Consider the following 24,361-nt stretch of genomic DNA (forward strand, 5'->3'; position numbering starts at 1 on the left):
ATCGGATAAGCACCAAAATCTGATTTGGACTGACAGTGTAAACAAGGTCTATGTGGAGCTGTGGTGCTCCATTGCGCTGCTAAGAAGAGTCCATCTGAGTTGACATCATTTGCCAGCATCACATTTGTAACGTCGTACAACACATCTTAAGATGAGAATATCCTATCTGCTTACATCGCGGACGCAAACATGCTAGCATGTATAATCGGCCCGAGCTCGGCTGCCCTGCGGCAGGTGCGGCTCAGACTCGGCATCGGCGTGTGTTAACCGAGCCGATTGTGCCCCGCAGCTCGCTCTGGCACATTCATTTTTGTTCTGGCTGTAAGCACTGGGCCGATTCATGTTCACCGTAACTGGTAACCCAGCTCTGGCTGTATGATCTGGACCACTTTTGGAAATGACTCGGCTTATGTTAAATCAAGGATGGTTTTAATGGATGCCATTCAATGTAGGCGACTTTCTTTAACACAAATGTAGATTTTTAACTCCAACCGTTTTAGTCTGTCCATAACAAAAGACAGTAAAAAACAAAACATGCACAGACAATCCAAATTAAACCCTGCTGCTCGTTGATGTCCTAAGACACGAAACGATCGGTTTCTGTGAGAAACCGAACTGTATTATATAATTTATACCTCTAATACGGCGCCTTCTTCTTCTTTTGAGTTTTAATGGCGGGTTGCGAAGCAACGTCATAGTTGCATACTGCCATCTACTGTATCGGATGCACGGCTTGAGGGCTATACAGGGACACCCGAAACCGTAGGTGGCGGTATGCACCTATGAAGTTGCTTCGCAACCCGCCATTAAAACTAAAGAAGAAGGTGCTGTGCACGGGCTCATTAGACTACGCATAGTACTGTATTAGAGGTAAAAAAAATCATATAAATACTGTTCGGCTTCTCGCACACACCGATCGGTTCGTTTCTTCGGATATCAATGTGTCGTCACGAGCGGCAGGGATTAATTTGGATTTGTATGTGCATGTTTTTACTGTCTGAGATTTTGTTACTATTCACATGCATACAGACTGAAACGGTTGGAGTTTCTACATTTGTGTTGTACTGAAGAAACAAAATCACATACATCTTGGATGACCTCGGGGTAAGCTGATAAATATAAAAAAATCATTTTAAGATGAATCCCGTACGTTGGCGGCTGTTTTAAACTGGGTGCTCGGCTCAGACCCTTTTGCCAGTATGAAGCCGATTTCAACGGTAACTGCAGAAAGCGTCAGCACGCTCAGCTCATCACTGGAGTAACGTCTGTACAACGGGTGAGATAAAACTCAACGCCTGACTGAATCATCCATTCCCTTTTCGATCCTACGCCATACGTTAAACTTGAGGTAAGTCTTGTGTTCAGTTTCCTTAAAAAGCATCAACATTCACGCTAAGCATAGTTTCAATCGAGTTCCCGTCACATCATATATTAACTCTATTTCGAACTGTTGCTGATTACATGTTGGTTATTATTGATTCGTTCATGTTCCTTTGACATGTTCATGTACTTTTTTCCAGATGAAACAAACATAAAGAATTCATAATTCATTTAAGAATTATTAATTAGGACAACATCAAATTATTTATCATGTCTGAGAAAAGTAGTGCAAATTTTGGATAATATGAAAGTGGCTCCAACTTTTATGGCGCGAACGAAGCTAGCTGGGATGTTAAATAATGGAACGCAATTTTTATTAAATGCAATTTACGTGACTAATATTTACAAGCATAGTGTTCGTTGGAACAAAATTAAGTGGAACAAAATGTTAGCTGGTAGTGCTGTGACAAATCGCAGTTGATCCGAACCACGGTTCGGTTCGCATGTGATTCGCGGATTAATATATACCAGTGTATGGAATGTCACAATTATAGATTTGTGTGTAAACTTAAACATGTCTTGATGGACCCTAATTTATGCACTGTGCAGTTATGCTGGTAGTTGGGTAATGTCATAATGGTTATTGGGTTGGGCTTGGACTAAAAAAGGGAAATTGTAATGGTTTAGTATAATAAGACATTATGTATGGTTTTGTACAATGCTAATCTTTTTTTCTTTTTCCTCAGGTAATCTTGCTTTTGCTGTTCTAAAATAAACACTGCTCTTAGGTAAGAATGGCTGATCAAATGCATTATTTTAAATCTGAGACACAAAGCAGTTAAATCGTTGTCTAATTTTCTGCAAGGTATTAAGAACGACAGTAAGCTTGTTGACGATGATCTGACTGATGACTGATATGTGTGATGAGATTAAAACTAGGGCTGTGCAAAAAAAATCGATACAGCTAACTACCGTGATAGTTAGCTGTATCGATAGTGTATCGATATTTCGATCTCTACTGTCGATATTTTAAAAACCATCAAATCCCTCTGTGTGCGTCAAACGACCTCCTCACCGCTGCTGTAGTTGTCACTGTCCAGTTGTCTGCCATATACGGCCATTCGGCCAATGTCTCAGAAGTTAGAGGGAGTGAGAAAATGGCAGAAAATGTAAAAACGGCTCTATTTTTTACATTTTTGATTGTATTGTGATACGTATCGTATCATGACCCATGTATCGTGACACGTATCGTATTGGGAGGCCCTTGCCAATACCCAGCCCTAATTAAAACAACTTTTCTTTTAGCACACCACCCGTACATGGCACACAAAACAGGTCTTGTGAGGGGGCTGTGCCCACACATAGAAATTCTGTAGGTCCACGGGCTTCTCCCCTTTCAGCGAACATCACAGCGCTTAGTCCACCATCGTGGTCTCCAATCTCCATTACCAACAGCCTGAGTGCTACACCTACAGACACCCCAACCCATGCAGCAGCTGGCAGAAGTCAGACATCAGGCCAAACTGGATTTCAAGTAAGAAGGGCGAGATAGCCCATGGAGAGAAAAAAATCACTTTGGTATTAGGGCTGGGTATTGTTTCGGATGTCTCAAATCGATTCAGATACATTAGATCTCAAATTGATTGGATTGCGATTTTCGATTCAATGATTACATTTTCACTGGCCCCACCACAAAAAAAGTAATAAATGAATGAAATAGTTTTTGTAGTTTTTACCCATTTATTCTTGTAATAAGGTTATGACACCCAATATTTTAAATACCAGTGAAAATTAACAATTATCAATTCTATTTTTGATACTACAGCTAAAACTACTAATATCAATTTCATAGATTAAAGACAAGTTAATGGTTGTTAATAAAAATTAAATGCAAGCAACGCAATATAAGTACAATAGAACAAAGATACAAATGAAGAAATCTGTGCATTTCAGGTAGGTCTAACAGTATTTTTCAGATACAGAAATTGAAAAAAGTAATCAAATGTAAAATAACACGGCATATCTTCACTAATTAGGATTAACCTTTATTTAATCTGCACAAAGTTACAAATCGTTATTCAGTGAAAAGCAGGGAGTGACTTCCTCTTTTGTAGTTTGATTAACATTTAAAAACACAGACAGGTGAAGGTTACTACCACTTTAAGACTAATCCACGGATCAAATTATGATAGGCAATGAATGCATTATTTTTCTACTTCTTCTCATAACCGTCTGTTTACTCGCAAAGGCCGGAATTTTTTTAAAAAATGTGTGAATTTGCAAGGAGAGAACTAGAATTAATTTCGTAATTTGCACGCTGTCGCGCAGCTGTAAGCGCTTGCAGTGTGCGCTCTTCTCACATAGCGCATGCAAGTTCTCTTTCGCTTGAATGCTTAAATTGACAAGGCTTAAAAATGCGTGCAAAATGTAAACTTTTATGATCATGCAGCACTGGCCCAATCGGGACATTGACAGTTCCTTCAACAGGAATTCTTTTCAGATATAATGTAATGAAAATAAATACAGAAAAACGATGAGAATTGATATTGAATTGGCCACATTTAATTTTTTTTTCCTCACTTTTTTTTGCCTATTCCTATTTGGTATATGTGATGAGATTAAAACATATTTTTCTTTTCTTTTAGCACACCCCACCCTTACATGGCACACAAGTATACGACACACAACACAGGTCTTCTCAGGAGGCTGTGCCTACAGGTAGGAATTATACAAAGTGATCTCTCTCGGTTTACTCTGACATATCTACGTACAATGTTTTGCTAGTAATCTGCTATGCCTGCTTTTTCTTGTGTTCTACAGCAATAGGCTTTACGCCCAGCTGCACTGCTTCCTGGGCTTCGGCCGGCTCCTTGTTTCCTGTCTGCCATTATTGGACAAACTGATTAATCCAGGTGTGCCTCAGCTTAGTAGTCACAACAACAATAATCAGACACACCTGGATTTATCAGTTCGTCCGGTAGTGGCGGACGGGAGGCGGGGAGCTGGCTGGGGTTCAGGAGGTGGTGCAGCTGGGCATAAAGCCTATTGCTAAGGAGATCCTCATCCAGCTCGATTTTATTAGAGAGCAGCAGTTGCAGACTTCACCCCTGACCCAACACATTTTGGGCTCCCACTTTCAACTATTGAGGAGCTACAATGTTTGTAGGAGACATTAAATAATCCAGATGAGAAGAAGAATTTGGTGAGGTAAATTATGGTTTAATCAGATCATTCCTAAAAGTCACTCATGCTATATTCCTTAAATAACTAATAAGGTACATGTCTTTTTGTTTCAGACTGTTTTTCCTGGAATGGTCGGAGACAAGACTCTTAAAGACACCGTGGGGTGGGTCCTGAAAAAAACAATAAACTCTTCGTGGCGAGACTCATCAATTGAAGTGGGGTCAACTGAAGCCTGCATTCAAAGGGCTCACTTTGAAAAGTGTGGTTTTGGGTGAGTGTCAGTGCTGGAAACGGCATGAAGTGACATCCCAGGGCTCTACAGTGCGACTGACTCGATCAGTGGCTGGTTGCATAAACCTTTAAGACTAGTCTTAAAAGTTAGTCTTTTTTTTCTTTCTTCAAGACTGATCATAATTGTATTTCTATACTCAAACTCTATTTAAAACATTAACATCATAACATTATCATAAATTGAAATGCATTAATGCTACTTCTGAGCCTCATTAAACAGTCTGTAAATATAACTAAATCCCACATTTCTGTTATATGCCACCTCTGCAGTGCAAAGATGAATTGTGTTGCTACTGATTTCATTTGATTGGTAACTTATTCTTCCTGATTGCCTCTTATTATTCTAACTCAATTTATGAATTTGAAATTTAATAAGGTTAAAATTTTATAGTCAAATATCTCCTTATAATGGGAAGGTTATTTTGTCATTGATCAGAATGTGCTCCTAAATTTTTGAATGTGCTCCTAAACTAAAAAGAAATGTAAGCGTAGAGCCCTGCATCCAAAATAAGTTTTGGTGGTTTTATGAGTAACATCACATGGTCATGCTGACCTCTTCTATCTTTGTTTTTTTTCAGATGCAGTCCGCCGGAATGCCCTGACCAAAGATAACACAGAAAAGGAGATAGAGCTCCTCATCACCAGGTGGTCGGTGCTAGCATATGACAGGGATGGTGGCCGAATCCAGACAATAGACAGACAATGAATTAAAATGTTTTAAATTTAAAAATGTTGATTTTTGGAAAATTCGTATTTGAACTGATTTTGTGTGTGTGTGTGCACCTGGTAATTATCACGTTGTGTCCCCACAAAGATAGGAATACTAGTATTTTTGTGACCTTGTGTCCCCATGAGGAAACAAGCTTATAAATCAAACAAAATGATGTTTCTTGTAAATGTGAAGTAGGAGAAGGGTTTCTGTGATGGTTGGGTTTAGGGAATGGGGTAGGTAAGGGGAATAAAATATACAGTTTGTATGGTATAAAATGCATTACGTCTATGGAATGTCCCCACAAAACATGGAAACCTGTTTGTGTGTACGAGAGAGAGAGAATGTGTGTTCAAGTGAATAAAAAATGCATTAAACGTGAAATCCTTGTTCTTCCTTGTGTGTTTTATTTTCAGTTAATGTTGCATAATGGTTGCTTAGCAATTTTAGTATTAACCAATCAATAAAATCAATCAATTAAACAAACCCAAATAAGGAACAGGATTGGAGGGGAGCTTACGTCCTCTCACTCGGGGTTCCGCAATCGGGCCGCGTTAAAACTGAGTGCTCGGCCGTGTCTTCGGGGCGCGTGAAAACCGAGCGCTCGCAGAGCAATCGGACCTAGATTCATGCCGAGGATCGGCCGAGTGTTCCAGCATTAATCGTTCCGCTTTCGGCCCGCGCAATTTTTGCTAGCTGGGTATCTGATTCATATTCATATAAATATAAGAGAATATCAGATTTTATGCAAATCTTTAATTTACATCCGTGGGTCATATCCGATCCGAATCGAGTCACTTTAAACAGGCAGTGTAAATGCAGCCTGACAGACTACACACGTGCAGTCTCAGGCCGTTTCTCAATCCGTATAGGCAGCCTCCGGAGGGCGCAAGGCTGCTAACGTCATCAAGACGTTTTTATTTCAGAATATTAACAATTATAAAGTTGACTATTATTCTTAGTTAATAGTAAATTGTTGTAATAAGCTTATGACAAGGGTTGATGACGTATGCAGCCTGCATATGCGACATCCGCACGCAGCCTCAGTTGAACGCATGCCTACTGCAGACGTGCATACAGGTTTACACCTACGTGGTTTAAAATATGCTGTTACTGTTTACAAACAAGCAGGCAGTGACTTGCTGGCACACAAAACATTACGCAGACAATAACGTCTGAATGATATTAAATACAGCTACTTAAATAGCCTAATTGATTATTATTATTTTTTTATTATTATTATTTTTTTGCCTAATTGATTATTAACAATTGAGCTAACGCGTAGGTCCTTCCGGTCTCTTTTGGTATAAAATGCTGACCTAAGAAATGTCTATTGTTAATTAAAACCCATTTGTCTTGTATATTTATCATATTTTATATTTCAGCAGTAAGTTAAAATAAAACATAAATTATTTTCTTTCAGACACCATCGTTCACGATCGTAGAAACATCGAAAGATCGTAGAACCGTGGAAAGATCGAAAAACATCGTAGGCCTAGGCCTATAAGTGGATCAAACAAATCTAGGAAATGTTATAGCTTTAGGGATCGCTGTGGTCATCAGATGTCCTTTTACCCAGAAACCAGCATGATTTAAACTTGAAGTTACATACCTGTTTATTAATTTTGTTGAGTACTACGGCGGCTCGGGCCCGTCACAATTTTTCCTCGACGTGTCAAATGCACATGTAACCACAAGATGACGCTATTGTCATGCTGTCCTCTACAATCACCGCACCTGTTTCAGGGTTCAGACTTTTCAATCTATGCACTGTGCGTTTAACAAAGTGCCGATTGTTGGTTTACTTGCTAGTGGCATTTAAAATTGTAATCTTAAAATTGGGTTGAAAGTGTTAAAGAACTTAAACATAAAATTTAAAACATTTAAGATATGCATTTTAAAACAATAATTAAAAAATGTAGCCTATAATAACAATAATATAATTGTTTTATTTAAAATTATTAGCAAAATTATTAGCTTATTAAAATTATTTATCTTAATATTTTTTTATTTTATTCATATAGAGCATTCATTGCAGTTGCACCTTTTCACTTCCTGGTTGCTTCACCTGACTTTTTTTAGAGAAATTAAAAATATTTTTATTAAGCCATAAGAATCACTTGGGGTCCTCTGGGTGATGCAATATCACACAGATGGTTTATATTTGTTAACCTCTTAAAAAAGGCCTTTGATTGTGGTTGTACCAAAACACCTTAATTGTTGGACAAAGTTTTTCAATAATCCTAAAATCCCATGATATTTAAAAGTTTTTGGACACAATAATATATTATTTGAATTTTGTATTATTCAAAACACCATTTTAATAGGCTGTCTTAATATGTTAATTTGTATGGACAGTTGCCCCACCTGCCATTTTGAAAGTTTGAGATTAATATTTATTAATAAAAATACTGGAAATGTATTTAAACTATCTAGGGTTCAAAATGTTACTAGAGTTTAATACAGTAAAGTGTACAACAGTATTTTTTATATGAGAAGAATTCGTATTAGCCTGTAATAAGAGCACATTAGTGAGTCACTTCTTCAGCTGTTATAATGCTATGTTTATTGCTATGTTAATATTACATTATTACAGTATTATATCGATAGATTTTTTCTGTTCGATTAAGCAGACTCTTTAAAATAATATGCGCAGTTAGGAAATTTGTGTTATGCTTTTGTCATGGTAAACAAGCCTACAAGTAGGGCATGTATTTTTTCATTGCGGTGCGCATCTCTCTCTCTCTCTCTCTCTCTCTCTCTCTCTCTCTCTCTCTCTCTCTCTCTTTCTCTTTATACGCACACGCGCGCGCGCGCGTACACACACACACACACACACACACACACACGCCCCTTTATTTCCCCACGCCGCGCGTGTTCGCGCGCGTTCTCTGCTGCAGAGAGCGTCGGTCGTGACGTCATCCTGCCGGAGCGGCTGCTGGGCACGGGCGGAAAATGGGCACAAATCCGCGAGGTGAGAGGCACGCTTTCTGACACATGTAACGTTAACATGTTTTGGAGTGTGACTGTCGGACAGTGTTTTTAGACATCGGTGCAGGGACGACACTGCGTGATATTACAAAACGGCGATTGAGTAGAGAGGCTCGAGGAGACGGACTAGGACCGGGGCTCTATCGCCTACGTTATGGACAAAAATGGTGAAAATCGGGCACGAAATTGTCGGGCACCTCCAAATATAGGTCCATCAATAACATCCACAGATCTAGGTGAAATTGGCATTCTGGATACTATTTCTTATTAAAATATGGCATCTTAATAGTTAATAAGAAAAGAGGCAGAGCCGCATGCGGTATTATTCTCATATCTCGAACCCATGACATCGTATTAAGCTCCGGTTTTGATTATTTTGTGTCTCCACCCTTACCGTACGCACCGTATTTTACGTGACATGTTTGCATACGACTAAATCAGCTGTCAATGACAGAGCGCACGCATCCTGGTGTTTTAGTAGAGAGCTCTTGGTTTCAAACATTGTGAGCTGCCCACCTAGACAGCATTTTTGGGCATGATGTCCCTTGCTTGTTCCCTGTCTGTTGATAGAGTGTGTGACTACTAGTACAGTATATGAACAAAACGAATATGATCAGATACATTTAGGCTACACTTTTTTTGCAGTTTAACTTTAGTCAATTTTGCACTAACAACAAGAAGGCAACATGTTATTTTTCTCCTGTAAATCTACAGGTACCGTGTATAGTTTAATATTTGTATGAATTCATATTCATAGGTCATAAATAGCTTAGTTTTGCAGATTTATACTGTCAAAAGTAGACTTAGCCTATATGTCATCTCAGGAGTCGTAGTAAGGGACAGGCTTTTATATTTTCCTGGATATCAGATTATGAGTGCTTCATACATTTAAAGTTTTTTTCCTCAGAGGTTTTAGAAATGTTCTTATCAATGAAGTTCAGGAACCTGAAAATAAATGCTAAGCTCCATGATGCATTAGTGATGATCCAGAGTGACTGAAGTTGTTCCCAGATGAAATCAAGAACCAGACATCCCACAAAGATTCAGTCAAGGCTAGATTATGGGACTAAGTCGATTGCCACAATGTTTTGTGATGTCTGGTTCATGTCTAATTTAATTGACACTGTAGTTGTTTCTATTATGTTGGTGTGGTATATTGGTTATGAAATGGTCCATGCTCACTAATGTGCCAAGTATTCATTGCAATACTTGATGAAAATGAGACTTAATGAAAAATGACAGAGGGAGATTGGTGCTATTTACTGCTTTAGGCACTGTTTGTCCCCTTGTGTTTGAGTTTTTTTTGATCTCAAGTATTCTCCCCTGAATGTAGTCACGTTTTGCCAGCTGTCATAGACTATATTGTGTCAGTGCCACTTTTTAAAAAAAAAAACTGACCTAAGATCATTGTTAACCATCTGTCATTTTGGGTAGGCTGAGATAGTTTTTGACTATGGATCAGACTGAGCCACCTTTGGGACAAGTAAGGAATTATAGCTGATGTTTATACTGTATATATTTCATTCATAATTGTAAGCCTTGTATGGAGCTATGTATGGAGTTCATTTGGCAGACACTTTCATCCAAAAAGACTTTCAGTGCTCCTACACATTCATTAATATGTTAGTTTTTTAGCATTCAAACCCACATCGTGTGTTATGCTTTACTTAGATCAGCTGGAAATAGTGGTGCACCAGAAAATGGGCACCAGCGTTCTTTTCTTATTTGTCATTCTATAAATATTTTTATTCCCCAGAAGCTGTGATTAGGGGCTTACAGACTCTTAAGGCTGCTACAGTGTGAGCCAGGACTTTATTTCTGACTTTTCTGGCTGCATCAGGAAATTTTGGTACAGTTTTTCATTTTATCTACATTTGATTTATGGTCATACCATACTTTCCGGACTATAAGCCACACCGGAGTATAAGCCGCATCATTCAAAAATGCGTCATTAAGACGAAATAACATATATAAGTCACAGTGGACTATACATCGCGTTTATTTAGAAAATTATTTCACAAAATCCAAGCCGAAGAACAGACATTTAATCTGCAAGTTATTAAACTAAACAATAGCAGACAGAACAGCAGGCTGAATAGATGTCTGTACATTAAAGTAATATTATTAGTTATTTAACGATACACCATATCATACAGAACTTACCTGGAAGGTTGAATAGGCTAAATTAACCGAACAAGCCAACTAGCGTAAAGTTCACAGACTCGTCATTCCGCATCACTGAATCTATTGAATTACATAAATACAGAAGCAGCATATGGTGAACTCTCGCGGCTATAGACGGTAATGTTGTCTCTTGCCTCATAAATGTCTAAATTAATTCATACTGATTTACAAGGTGCACCTGATTAACCTATAAGATGCAGCACAAGCCATATGATAAAAATATGATACTACCTAACATGTGGCATCTAAGCAATATTTTAATATTAGGCCTACAATTGACCTATAATGACGAAAATGATAAAAAAGAAGATAGAATATGATGAAACCATTCTTAAAGCAGATAGGAATAATTTAGAAACCAGGAATATTTTATAGCATAATAGAGGTGTTGACATGTTCAAATTTTGATTTGACAAAAAAAAACTATCACTAAAATGCAATGTTGTTGATATGCTCAATGTATTTGCTGAAATTGTATGAATTTTTGTGAAAAAACGAGGCCTGTTGCTGGCTGTGAAGTGATAATTAAACCAATCCAAAATTCCAGAAACATTAAAGGGGCCATGGCATGAAAATCTGACTTTTTCAATTTTTAAGTGCTATGATTGGGTCCCCAGCGCTTCTATCAATCTAGAAAATGTGAAAAAGTTCAACCCAGTAACTAAGTTTTGGTAAACCCTTCTCTACAAGCACATGAAAAAATAGGTCGTTGAAATTTGGCTCTCCTTATGATGTCATAAGGGGCTCTTATTATAATAATACCACCCCTTAATCTGCACTATCCAACCATAGCGCTGCCATTTGGTGCAGAGACAAAGAGAGAGACAATAATTCACAGCACAAGTGCGTTGCAGTTGCAACAAACCACCATCATTGTGATCAGTGTTTGCATTTCATCAGCTCATTTGCATTTTAAAGGACACACCCAAAATGGCACATTTTTGCACGCACTTACAAAGTGGCAATTTTAACATGCTATAATAAATTATCTGTATGGTATTTTGAGCTAGAACTTCAAATATGTGCTCTGGGGACATCAAAGATTTATTTTAAATCTTAAAATATTCTTGTGCCATGGCCCCTTTAAAACTTATTCAAAGCTGCATAAATGGTAATTTTAGAGAAATTCCCAATTGTCTGTGATTTGTAAGGTTCTTCACAAAACTTACTTTATAAAACCTTTTTACCGCCACCTCAGAAAGCAGTGTTAATGCATTGCACAAATCACAGTTTACGTATGCGACTACAGGCCATTGGTGTCAATTAAATAGAGAACAGACTTTACTTTACAGAGTGAAGAAAATGCAGTAGTTATCCACAGCAGGTGGACTACAGCAACATGGTAAATGTTTGCCAACCTGTATGGAGTAAAAAAAATGTTGTGTAATCAATCGGCCTGCATAAGCTAGTGCTACAGGATGGGAAGTGCGAGAGGGCATTAACTACATTATTGGGAAGCCTCCATAGAATAGTGGCATGCGATGAGCTGTAGGTAATGAGAGATAATTGGCTCAGTGAAAATCCGACGGATCAATAGGAGCCAGACAAGTCTGTAGCCATTGGAGCTTCAACTTTTGGAATTAATCATATAGGCACGGTATGGCCATCACTCCCTTTGGTATTGCTGAGGCAGCGACAAGGCTTTTTTTGTATGATTCATACTGCCATTAGTAATGTCCTGGCTCTTTTAATTGTGTTCTTTCATGTTATTTTTCAACATAGACTTGATGCATGTTTGGCTGTATGTAGTCCACTGAATTAGATCATGAAAAGTGGTCACTATAGTGGTTGCAGAAGAGGGCTTTAGCTTTGTGAGATCTTATGAAGTTGCGATTTATGCATTTCATATTTGTTTTTGGTGATTTGTGGATCAGTAATTCTTTTGAATGTTTTCTATTCAATCACTTGAAAAAGGATAATCCGATGGCTGATATTTCAGTCATCAGTCATAAGTCCAATTGTCTTCTGAGAATCAAAGGAAGTTGCACATTCGCACAGTAACAAAATAAGAAAATGGAGGAAGGAGAGCCTGTATACATGTCCCAGACGTGCATATTTATACACTAGTCTATGCCATTTTGTACTATGTATAAGTGCACTTCAAGTACCCAGATGATGCACTCATTCAACCGAAAATGAAGTGTGTAATGCTAGACCCTTCATGCACTCAACTGCTGAAGTTTGTCTTGTGTAGCAGAAGAGAGAAGGTGGTTTCAGGCGATGTGCGAACAAAGTTTACCTGAGGAGACGCTTATGCTTCAGTCTGACAGTGACTGAGATCATGTGGGGCAAAACAGGTAACATCACAAGTACAATTTTTTAATTAGATTTTCATGTTGACACATTGATACTACCCTTAAAATTAAATTCATTTACTAAATGGTAGAGTACACAGGTAGAGTGGTTTGAGACACAACTTGTGTTTATTCAATTGAATTTTTTTTCACCCTGACATAGATTTTCTAAGGGAAGACCCAAAGGGACACACACACACACATTACACACATTTACAGGGTTAAGTTACTACACTCACTGCATCCTAATTCAGTTAATACTTGACAGGGAATCAGAGTAAAATGTTAGAGGCAGTCGGTTAGCGTGTCATTCCTTCTTACTGTAAACGGTTAGTGTGATAGAATAAGAGGGCTAGATTTTAGCAAAAAAATAGTTGGTAGGTGTGATATCCCATACTTAAATTATTTACAATCAGCTAGTGGAACAAAAACAGATTTGTAAACCTATTCTAGTGAATCTTTACCGTAGCTCTGTTTTTGTGCTTTGTAGGCTTTTAATTTCTATGGAGCTCAATTTTTTAATCACAATATGATGGACTGTAAGGGCTAAGCTGTCTCTGCGTCACAGGGACATTGTTTGCATCCACACGTTCATGTTGGCATATCCAGCTGTATTTGCTCATGAGAAAGAAACCACCAGGAAACAGTGAGGCTGTATGTCTGGATAGCTTTGTCAGACACATGCTTCACTTTGGCCTGCTCTGTCTTTTGAAATATTCTTTTTCAGCAAAAATCACAAACTACAATGCAACCAAATCTTGCCCCTGTTTCTGAATCACAGCCATTGATATGCATTAGCAATTTTGCTTGAATTATTAAATAAACGCGGGATGGCTTTGAACCATGAACCATTTGTGGAAAAATAAGTTTCCAACTGAACCAAAACAAAATAAGTTTTTTTCTAAATAACCACGTATTAGTACATTGATGAAACAAGAAACACTGTTTGGGGATTACATACATACGGAATAATTGATGACCGGCCATTGAATTATTTGAAAATAATGCATTCATTGTACCGCTCAACACAGTCCTTCGATGTTAAATCAGAAATGTCTTGTCTGCAAGTCTTCATTTATCACAAATAGAGTAACACGAGTAACCAACTCATTTACATTTCAGTAATTGTAACTGCGTTACTTGATTAAAAAAAAAATACTTTGTTACATCATTGCCGCTAAAAGTAGTGGAATTACAATAACGGAATTAGTGTGTAACCCGTTACTCCCATCACTGTTTTTACTTGTGTTGGCCCTTTCATTTATTTTAACATGAAATAACGCCTTAAATGACATGACACACACAATGTGTAAAAAATTAACACATCATTTTTTGCAGTGTAGTTGCTAAACTGAACTCTTGAACAAATACCTCTTCGAAAATAACAAATGTTTTGGTTTTCTATGTAATCTATGTGTTGTTTATTTTGCTTGTTATATAAATAAACTAAATTTAAAGTACTTTATTTATTTATTCTTAGTGGAGTTTACCTGAAGTTACATGTTGACCACGAAAGCCGCCTGTTTATGTTGTTACTGCTGAAATCGTCTATACCACAGTTACGACAGACATCGCTCTGCACTGTAAAAAAAAACGTTGCTGCCTTAAATTTTTTTGTTAAATCAACTCAGATTTACAAGTCGTGTCAACAGAAATTAGTTGTCACAACAAAATATATTTGAGAAAAGTCAACTTAAATTTATAAGTTATAACAACTCACCTCTAGTCAGGATAAACAATAGTAAGTTGAAATGACTTGTAAATCCGAGTTGATTTTAAGGCAGCAAAGTATTTTTTAAAGTGTGGTGGTTAGACTTCTGACAGGTCGTATCGGAAAATAATGCATACCTCTGGAACATTTTTCAACCAATCGGAATAAAGAATTCAACAGCCTCGTGGAATAAAGTACATTTCAATCAAAACTTCAATCAAATCTTTTATTGTTCTTTCATGTTTATTTTTGCTATAAATGATTGTACAGGGAAGGGGTAATGAGGCCACTCTGTATAGCGCTCCTGTTTAAATTGACTAGGCAGCTAGAGCGATTAGTCACAACACATTAAAGAGCATTAACCAACATTCAATCAACAGTCACGTTTGTGTTCATATAAATAAGCCACAAACTGAAAATTATTGAATCTTTCACATGCATACAGTTTTACTACCACAAAAGGGGATTTCATACAAAAGGTTTGAAGGGTTTGTCAGGATCCTGAATATCATTATGTGTGTTTAGTCTTGTTTCTAGTGCCAGGATCCTGACACCCTCATATAAGGGGCTGTCCACACGGAGATGCGTATCACTGTATTCGCATTAATTTGTTATCGTATTGGCATTTCATCAACACGGATCCGGCGTTTTGGGAGACTGAATCCGCTGTTTTTTGAAACCGGGTCCTAAAGTGGATAAATCTGAAACCGACACCCTTGCGGTTTCGTCTGTACAGCCAATCCGTATATTTTGTGAAGCGAAAACGTCATCACATCACATGTCGGAAGCGTCACACGTAACAGCAACAACAATAACGGCAGACTACGTGATTGTGTTCGTGCTACACAAGCTACTAAAGCCTACTAGCTTTATTACAGCAAAATCTATTGCTTCTATGCAATTGTGGTGACCAACAAGCGATAATGGACAACATCATACGTTGGTTATGCGCATGCTCAAAGTCTTCTTCTCCGTGTATAGTGTATATCCGTGGCAGAATTACAGCGCCCCATACTGGTCCGGCATATATACTACACCGCTTTCAGTCGGTTTTAGTGGTTTCGTGTTTACGGATTATTTTTTTAGAGCAAGGAAAAAAATGATCGGATAGGGAATGCACCAGCTTCGTGTGGACATAGCCTAAGTGTCTGTGTTTGTCTGGAGAGTCACGTGACCTATGTGTTATGTGTGGCATGTGCTCTCCTGTCTCTAGTTTTAACCTTACCCTCCTGTTTCCTAATTATGTATGATTAGTTTCCTTACCTGTTTGTTATTGTCCCCTAATTAGTTCCCCTGTTTAAATTCCATTGTGTCTCTTGTCTTTGTGGTATCATTGTATGTGTATGCTGTATGTCATTGTCAGGAGTCTCTTTAGTTTTGTCATGTTTGCTATTATTTCAGTCTTGGCTTGTTTTACCCCTCGAGGGAGTTTTTTGTTCTATAATAAAAGTCTTTTGAGTTGAGAGCTGTCTGCACTTGGGTTCATCCACCACCATCCCTGACAGGTTTTTTGATATGGGTCGTATCTTACTATGGGCAGATTTTAGGTTTCTTCCACATCCAAAATACCAGTGTAACCCCTTAAGCCACACTGTTTTACTGTTATTGATAACTATTATATGACATGGCTAATAAGTATGCACGATTATGATTTTCTATGGCAATTGCCGATTTGTTTACAAACAAATGGGTCAGTTCCGATACAGATAAAAAAATTATTTGTTTAAACAACAGACAGGAAAGAATGAAAATGTACACGATTAAGGAGAGTGATATTTTCGGTTGCCGAACATTAAGTGCATCCCTAGTACAAATGCTTGCAATATATAGTTTAAAAGTTTTTGATATATGCAGCGATACCCAATTCTTTTAACATTTGTCGCATCTTCCTTTGTTAATGTACGTTTATGTATTTTGTCTGTTAAACACATTCACATTACTCTATGCTCACTTGTTTCCAACAATCCTCTTGTCCTCACCCCGTCCTTCTCTCCTTGTTACCTCTCTGTGGTGATTCATCAATACTGGCTGGCTTGGTCGTATCCATCTTTCTCTGTGCTTCACATTGTGAGCTTGTATCCGTGGCAACAATAGGCCTCCATCTTGGATGACACAAACATCTCTCTACTCATCAAGGTCAAAGACAATTTTAGGAATGTTGATCGTGATGTAGCATCACACACCAGGCACATTCATAACCTCTGACAGCACAGAACTATAACTCAATCTTTAATACCTGTACACTGTTCAGAAAAGGCATTAGATTGTTTTATTTATGCTTTTGCTCTTTACCCTCATAATGCTGGCGAAGAAGGTCCTAATCAAAAGCCTTTTTGTTATCCTATTAGAGATCTGAGACAGGAGATTCTTCAAATCCCATTAGTAATGAAAAAGTTTGCTTTGTCTCGCTTAGCTTAACATGTAAGACTCAAACCCAGATAGACATTTGTGGGACAACACAGGAAAAGGCCAAGAAGCACCAATAATGATATGCTGTCCTGACAGAATGACATATGAAGATATTTCATGTCTTTTAAATGTAAGATGATATACAGTTATGATGTTGTTAAATCAGTAAGTAGCCTAAGGGCAAGATCTCAGGTTTTATATTATTTGGGAGAATAAGAAGGTCACTAAAATAACCCGATGTGATTTGATGACCAATAACAGCAGATGCAGACTGGATTTTGAGAAGATTGTTTAAGCTTGTTGTCACATTTGTGTTCTTTCAATCATTTTTTTGACATGAAATACAGAATTCTAGTTTTATGCGGTTGTGTTAGAACGGCACCTTTTATTGTTCATAAGTTGCTTATTGAGAGAGTGTTAATGGTTATAGTTTAATTATCAAATAATTTGAAAAGAAATGCATGAGCAACTTGTTGATTTAGTTATGTAGTTAAATCTGAGCACAGTTTAAAACATTGTTGAGATCACTGCTGAAACTCTAGAGGAGCCATCTGAGATTTCTGAGGGGCTAGATTTTTGATGGATTTTTTTTTAGGATTTCCAGCACATGCATTAACATGGCCTTTCAGCTTATCGTTTGTGAAGAACAGTCTAGTAATGGTGTGTAGCCATCCATTAGCTAACTGAGTTACTGGTTTCTGTGTCACTTGTATGTAAGTGATGATGTGGATGGTTCATGCAGAATAATTCACATTTTTGTTTTTGAGGCAGACCATTAATCTAATCTTATGTCATCAACAGCAGCAGCAGCACAGATTTTAAAGTTTACATCTTTATAAACTGTTAAACATCTATTGTAGTCCTACCCAGTCTCGCGAGGTTTCGTGATATAGTCACGTAAATGTTTGAATCTTTTTTCGTGATATTATCACGAATTTCCGTGTTTTTCCGTGATTGTATATAGAATTCATGTTTTCGTGTGATTATCACGTATTGGTTACTCAACTGCTTTTTCCTATTTTCAAACCATTGTCGCTTTGGTTTAGGGTTAGATTTGGTGCTTGCATTAGAATGTCACTTTATGTATTGTTTTTTACAATTTTTTCTGATTTATTTTTTTTATATGTTGCCGGGCGTTAGGGTTAGAGTTGGGTTTGGGTAGGGATGTCATTTTATGTAAATCCAGAGGTGGAAAAAGTACTAAAATATTGTACTCAAGTAAAAGTAAAGTTACTTTAATAATATTTTACTTAAGTAAAAGTAAAGTTACTTGTCTAAAAATCTACTCAAGTAAAAGTAAAAAGTAAATCATTTTAACTTTACTCAGAGTAAAAGTTACTTTTTTTTTTACAGCGGGAAGAGGTGGAGGATTCTAGTATAGTTAAAAAACGACAAGGGAATATACATCTCAAACTAGTTGTTTTTAATTGTAGGAACATCTTTACAATTAAAGTGCAATAACAAAAAGTTAATAAAATAAAAAGCTTTTTTGAAGTAAGAAACATTTATGTAATTGTTTAATGATTTTTACATGTGAGTTATGCACTTTTGAAGGTGGTCAGCAGCTTGTAAATACAATCACTATAGTAAGGTTGTAATTGATGTATTGCTGGTAACATACATTATTTTATTAAACTATATATAGTTTAAATGAGCATATAATGAGATGAGTGCCATGTCTATATACATTTGACACGTTTATTATCTTCTTACTTCCCTGACCTGGGTACCTGATGACCTTTATTCTTCTCTCTCTCTCTCTCTCTTTCTGCAATGTCTTATGACCTGCGCATTCGAGGACGTTTTGAAGTTGTGTTTGACTTGACGCGAAGCTGCTAGACCTCGGAAGATAATGCGCATGGTATTAAAAACGTGTCGTGCAATTTCGTACTTAAGAGCATGAATCCTACCTTTCATAGAAATGAAACACTCGCTTCGCCTCAGTGGAAAGTGGTCGCCCTAAATATGACCAGGGGTTTCTTTCATAAGATTTGAACTGAGGCGGGTCTGCATTAGCGCGCGCCTGTCTCGTCCGTCTCCAAGGTTCTTTTTGCGCGTTCCCCCGAGCCCCGCCCATTTACATCCGTTTCGCGTCTTTATCACCTTGCTTTTTAAAATATTTTTTTACTCAGTAACGGATATGATTTAAAATGTAGCGAAGTACAATACTTTAAATAAAACATACTTAAGTAAAAGTAAAAGTACAGATTTTAAAAACTACTCAAAAAAGTAAAAATACACAAAAAAACTACTCAATTACAGTAACGTGAGTAAATGTAATTCGTTACTTTCCACCTCTGTGTAAATCTAACCCTAAACTGAAGCACAATGGTAAGAAAATAGGACAAAACAGTTGAGAAACCAATACGTGATAATCACACGAAATCGAAATTCGTTATACGATCACGAAAAACCGCGGAAATTTGAGATAATATTATGAAAAAAGAATAAAAAAATGTAATGAAAAAATTCATGAGACTGGGCTGTGTAGTCACACCTAATTTAAAAAAATGTACCCCTGCTGAAAACACTATAAACCAGCATTTTATGGCTTAAACCTTACTAGTTGGCTTCCCAACCTGACCAGAAGGCTGTGCAACTGGTTTACATGGTTGACCAACTGGTCTTCCAGCCTGATTAGCTGTTATGTGCCTGAAACCCTTCTAAAACCAACTAACTCCTAAATTAGATTTTTATACTTGATTATTTGAAGAGTTTCTTAATGGAGGATGGAGGCATTTTGGTAACAGGACTGAAAGAAACAGGACTGAGTTTTTAGCATAGATATAGCAAGTACAGGAAATATAGCTGGATGTGATTGAAGCATAAAGACACTGAGCAAATACTAGTGATTTACCAATTTTTTTATTCGAAAACAAACCGATACCATTAAATACATGATATAGGTGACAGGACGGAACATTAAGATTGACATTCCCAATCATAGCATCAATATCATAAAATATACAGAAAAGTAAATGAGAAAAGTAACGTTTGATCATCACATGGCCTTCAGAAGATCCAGATGATGTCATTTCCTCTTGTCAATGTAACTTGTGAAATATGTTGAGGGGACATGACTAAAATGTGCACTTTATCTAAAATATTATGACTTTTAAAATGGTAATTTTTTTAAGCAAATATGGGATATTGACCTACACAAGAAAGCAAAAACTAATTAAAAAATAAAGATATCTGAAGAATTTTATGCTTTATATATGAAGGTAGAGATGGGGATGGATAAAAATGCTGTTTTCCTCAGTGTTCTAGTTTTTATTAATGTTTTACATTTTTAAGTTTAAATTTGGTGTTAGATTATGCAGGACAGTTTGCTTAATAATAAAATGTATTTAAGAATGAGTTTTCTTGCATTTTTATACATAATGTCCTGGGGACAGAAATAGCACAGATTCAGTGGAATGCCCCAAATATAAAAATGTAATTTTTGAAAGTGCCTTAGTATATACCAATATTTTTCTTTATATGAAATAGACTGTCGGTGTTAACTGAACATTGCCTACTACAACAGATGATTCGATTTGAGATCTTAGATTAATTTTGGGAATTGTGCTCACCTAATCCTCAGATGAATGAATTTAGACCCGACTGTTTCGTTCACTGGGACCTGGTATGTAATTCATGAAACGTGTGCAGTTTAGGTGCTCATCATCATTTCCGCTGAATGTCATTATTATCTGCAATGTGTGCAATACTGTGGGGATGAAAATCCTGGTAATTGGAACAGTATAGAGGACTTGAAGCGCTAATGGGGATTAATTACGTCTTTATACTTGACTTGTGTTAATAAAGGGTCTGTTTGAGAATAGGCTATGGGTGAATTATTGTGACATTTCACACAATTGGTTCCTCCTTTCATGTGCTGTCAAACTATTCCTAGAATGGCTAAAACATTACAGAGAGTACTCACTTTGTATCGTGGCATATCAAAGGATGCAGAATAGTTTGATGCATGCACACATGGCAACATTTTACTTTGCATTAGAGCTCATGAATGCATCCTCAGCAAATTTAGTTTTTGAAACCAGGATAAAACCACTCACCAATATTAGCAAATTTATTTTTTCTGCTTCTCCTTACTGTATATTAGCTAGGCAGTCTTGTCTAGTCTTGTGTTTTAACCATTTTAAGTGCTCTTGTGAGTGGATTTTGACCCGTGAAATCATTACTCATTTTTGCTAGTCGATGTATGATGTATATTGACAAGGATAAAAGGTTGAGACATCCATATGACCTCCATACTTGGATGCTGTCCAGTTCTCCTGTGTCTATAGTTGTTTCTTGGTTTCTGGGTCAAATCATTATCATGCTGCAAAAGTTTATGCTTCACTTTAGTTATAATTTATCCTTTATTTAAACTTTACCAAAGAAATAAACTTTCTCATTAGCCGAGATTGGCAGTTAAAATAAAGGACTGTAGTTCGTGCAGCTTTGTTAAATAGATGCTTATTTTTAACTTATGATGACAACTGATTCTTTAAATGGCAGCACTTTGTATTGCACAAATATAACTGTGTACCTCTAGTGAGCTGATATCAGCTCTTGTATTTGTCAGGCTGCAAGCAAAGCATGTCTATGCACGCTTAGCTATACTGTATTCAGCTGTCAAAGCAAAACTAAACTGAAATTGCTGTTTAAAAGCCTTTTTAAAAATGATCTTTGGTGTTGTTCTGTTTTTTTTTTCTTTTTTAGGACTAAAGATTGAGACCCAAAGAAAGACAAATTAGGTGCAGCGGTAGGAGACTTAATGGTAGTCAAGACATTGTAGAAGAACTCAGTAACCTAAAGGAGAATGTGTGACGATCCCCCATTCCTTCTTCAGCCCTTCACAAACCCAATGCTTTTGAGATGAGTGGTCCTCCGTTGTCCCTGGCCACTGTACCTGCCTGCTCTTGGCAGTGCTTGGTGGCGTGAGCAGATTGCTCCACCCTGGCAGCCACGGGAGCGTGGAATGGCCTCTTTGGACCTGCCGTACCGTTGTCCTCGCTGTGGGGAACACAAGCGCTTTCGAAGTCTGTCCTCCTTGCGCGCCCATCTGGAGTACAACCACACCTACGAGACCCTGTATGTGCTGTCCAAGTCCAACAGCGTGTGCGATGCCGCTGCGCTGCTGCCCCTAGTGGCCGACGGAGCCCTCACTGCTGAATCTCGTTTTCCGTACCGTGAGCTGCCTTGCTCTGGCGAAGAGCTCGGTCTTCCTTCCTCTACCGCTTGCTACCTTCCCAATGTTGAGTTTCCTCTGGGTGAGATTCTGGTGAAGACAGCCATGAGCTCAGGCGATGCCTTGACATCCACTGGGAACAATGCAGTCGCAGTGGCCGCTAACGTGGCCGCAAGCGCTGTGGAGGCAGCTTACGAGGAGGGCCTGGCTCGGTTGAAAGCCCGGGCGTTTGAGAGGCTCGAGTTGGACGAGAGGTTGGAGAAGCTGTCGGAGGAGGTGGAACAGAAGATCGCGGCACGCGTCGGTCGCCTGCAGGCGGAGCTGGAGAGGAAAAGCTCGGAGCTGGAAAAAGCCAAACTTGAGAGTGAGAAGCTCGGTCAGGAAAAACAAGACCTGGAAACCAAGGCTACTGAGCTTTCAAGGCAGGTGGACGTGTCTGTGGAGATGCTAGCCAGTCTTAAGCAGGACCTGGTTAACAAGGAGCAGGAGCTGACACACAAACAACAGTAAGTTGACTTACATACTTACTTAACTCCGTAACTTACTTAAGTTATACTTTCTTAGACCGAACTTAATATTTTTTAACCAAGTGTAGCCATAATGAATATAATAAATATATTTATCCCTTTATCAGAGCATTTAATACTCAGCAAAGCATTGTGGGTGTTTTGTAGCGAATTTTATAATCCACCCTCCAATGTCTTTATTTATATTCTTTTACCTTCTCTCTTCCTTCATTCTCTCTCTCTCTCTCTCTCTCTCTCTCTCTCTCTCTCTCTCTCAAGTGGGCTAAGTTGTAAGCCCCCAAAGGGCTAAAACTTGTAAGTCCAGAATATCTCTGAGCTCCAGGCTGCTTTTCTAACTCTATATATGGTCTGTGAAAACATTACTTTGTTCTCTTATTGCTTTGTGTCCAAGATTAACTCTCATGCACAGGTGGGCTGTTTAATAACATAAGACTTGTACTCTTGTGGGCTGCAACTGTGCAAGTTTTACTGCCTCTGCCTAAGAACGGATGCAAACTAAACTCCACCCTATGGCCCATTTCCTCCAATTTGCAGTGTTTCCCTACTTCCCTATGTGGGAACTTACCTGGATGAGTCGGTTCCAGATGTACATATTGGGTTGGATTTGGGCTATTCGAGATCTCAGACTTGATGCCTGATTGTCTGGTGCATACAGCACACTTTAGCAGGAACACTTTAACTGGAAACACTTCATGATTCGAAGTTGTCCTCTTATTGGTTGAATTTATACAGGATTTCTGGGAGACGTGTGTTGCAATTTTTAAATGGGGGGTTCAACTGTATTTCATGCATTCTGACTTATTAACACAGTTTAAGAGTTGTTTCCTCATGCTAAACATAGGCAAAGTGTTACAGTTGGACGTGTTACAGTATTTACGTGCCGAATGCACTTCACCAGGGTTCGTACAAGTTTCAGAACGTTTTTTGACGTTTCAGTGGTAAGCTACATGTATCACTTCTTTTTATGGGCACTTCCCCCGGAAAAGCATGCCCACACGTCAATTAGCGGGAGAGCAAGAACCAAGGAAGCGAAGTTACAGGCATCACTTCACGCAACAATGGCATGAAAGAAGAAGTGTGTTTTTAGATGTAAGGATAAGTAAGCCAGCATTATGGAAACAATGGATATAGTTTGTTTATCCGGGGTACCAGCAGAGTTTTGCGTGTGTGTTTGTTTAATGCTGGATTTCATTGAAAAGTCCCAACCGGGTCATGAGTTGCATGCGGTAAGTAAGACTTCTGTCTTGTGTTGGTAATAGGCGCGTAAGTGCATATAATATAAACTACACGAACATGTAGTGAATCATAAGTTATCCAGTGTTGTATAAAGTGTTGCATGACTCGTGACTCCCTCCTCTCGCAGTTCGTAACTCCGCCTTCCGAATTTTTTGTATGTTATTGGAAAGAATCTGTAAAGCTTATCTGTCTTTTATAAATCTGATAAAACTAAAGACTCTTTGGAGATAAGAAGGATGTACTACTCTATAGGTACTCCAGATTAACATCAGATACGCAGAAACAGTGTTTTAGAAACAGCAAACTTTTTTACCAGTTTGCTTGGAA

At 37.9% G+C, this 24,361-nt stretch overlaps 1 protein-coding gene and 1 long non-coding RNA gene across 8 annotated transcripts in view; both read left to right on the forward strand.

Annotated features, from left to right (window-relative positions):
- The first annotated feature begins 952 nt into the window (after positions 1–952).
- On the forward strand, positions 953–5,892 carry LOC129416275 (uncharacterized). 5 transcript variants are annotated; one of them, XR_012366071.1, is made up of 7 exons: positions 953–1,104; positions 1,186–1,348; positions 2,067–2,108; positions 3,966–4,038; positions 4,141–4,527; positions 4,617–4,774; positions 5,373–5,892. It is a non-coding gene; the product is annotated as an uncharacterized lncRNA (long non-coding RNA). The 5 variants fall into 5 exon arrangements; XR_012366069.1 differs by adding an exon at positions 2,626–2,854 and having other exon boundaries at positions 955–1,348; XR_012366073.1 differs by lacking the exon at positions 2,067–2,108 and adding an exon at positions 2,626–2,854 and having other exon boundaries at positions 955–1,348.
- Positions 5,893–8,356: 2,464 nt separating this feature from the next.
- The window catches only part of fbxo41 (F-box protein 41), a 61,390-nt gene continuing 45,385 nt past the window's right edge, over positions 8,357–24,361 (forward strand). The window contains exons 1-2 of one of the 3 annotated variants that reach the window (XM_055204783.2): positions 8,357–8,477; positions 21,803–22,777. In XM_055204783.2, the coding sequence (XP_055060758.1) occupies positions 22,062–22,777 (716 nt within the window). In that variant the 5' untranslated portion in view covers positions 8,357–8,477; positions 21,803–22,061. Of the gene's footprint in view, positions 8,478–8,595; positions 8,731–10,243; positions 10,344–21,802; positions 22,778–24,361 lie in introns of those variants that run through there. The other 2 variants (XM_055204781.2, XM_055204784.2) reach the window with 2 other exon arrangements.

This window comes from Misgurnus anguillicaudatus, chromosome 3 (genome assembly GCF_027580225.2).
Source record: "Misgurnus anguillicaudatus chromosome 3, ASM2758022v2, whole genome shotgun sequence".
NCBI classification, from domain to species: domain Eukaryota; kingdom Metazoa; phylum Chordata; class Actinopteri; order Cypriniformes; family Cobitidae; genus Misgurnus; species Misgurnus anguillicaudatus.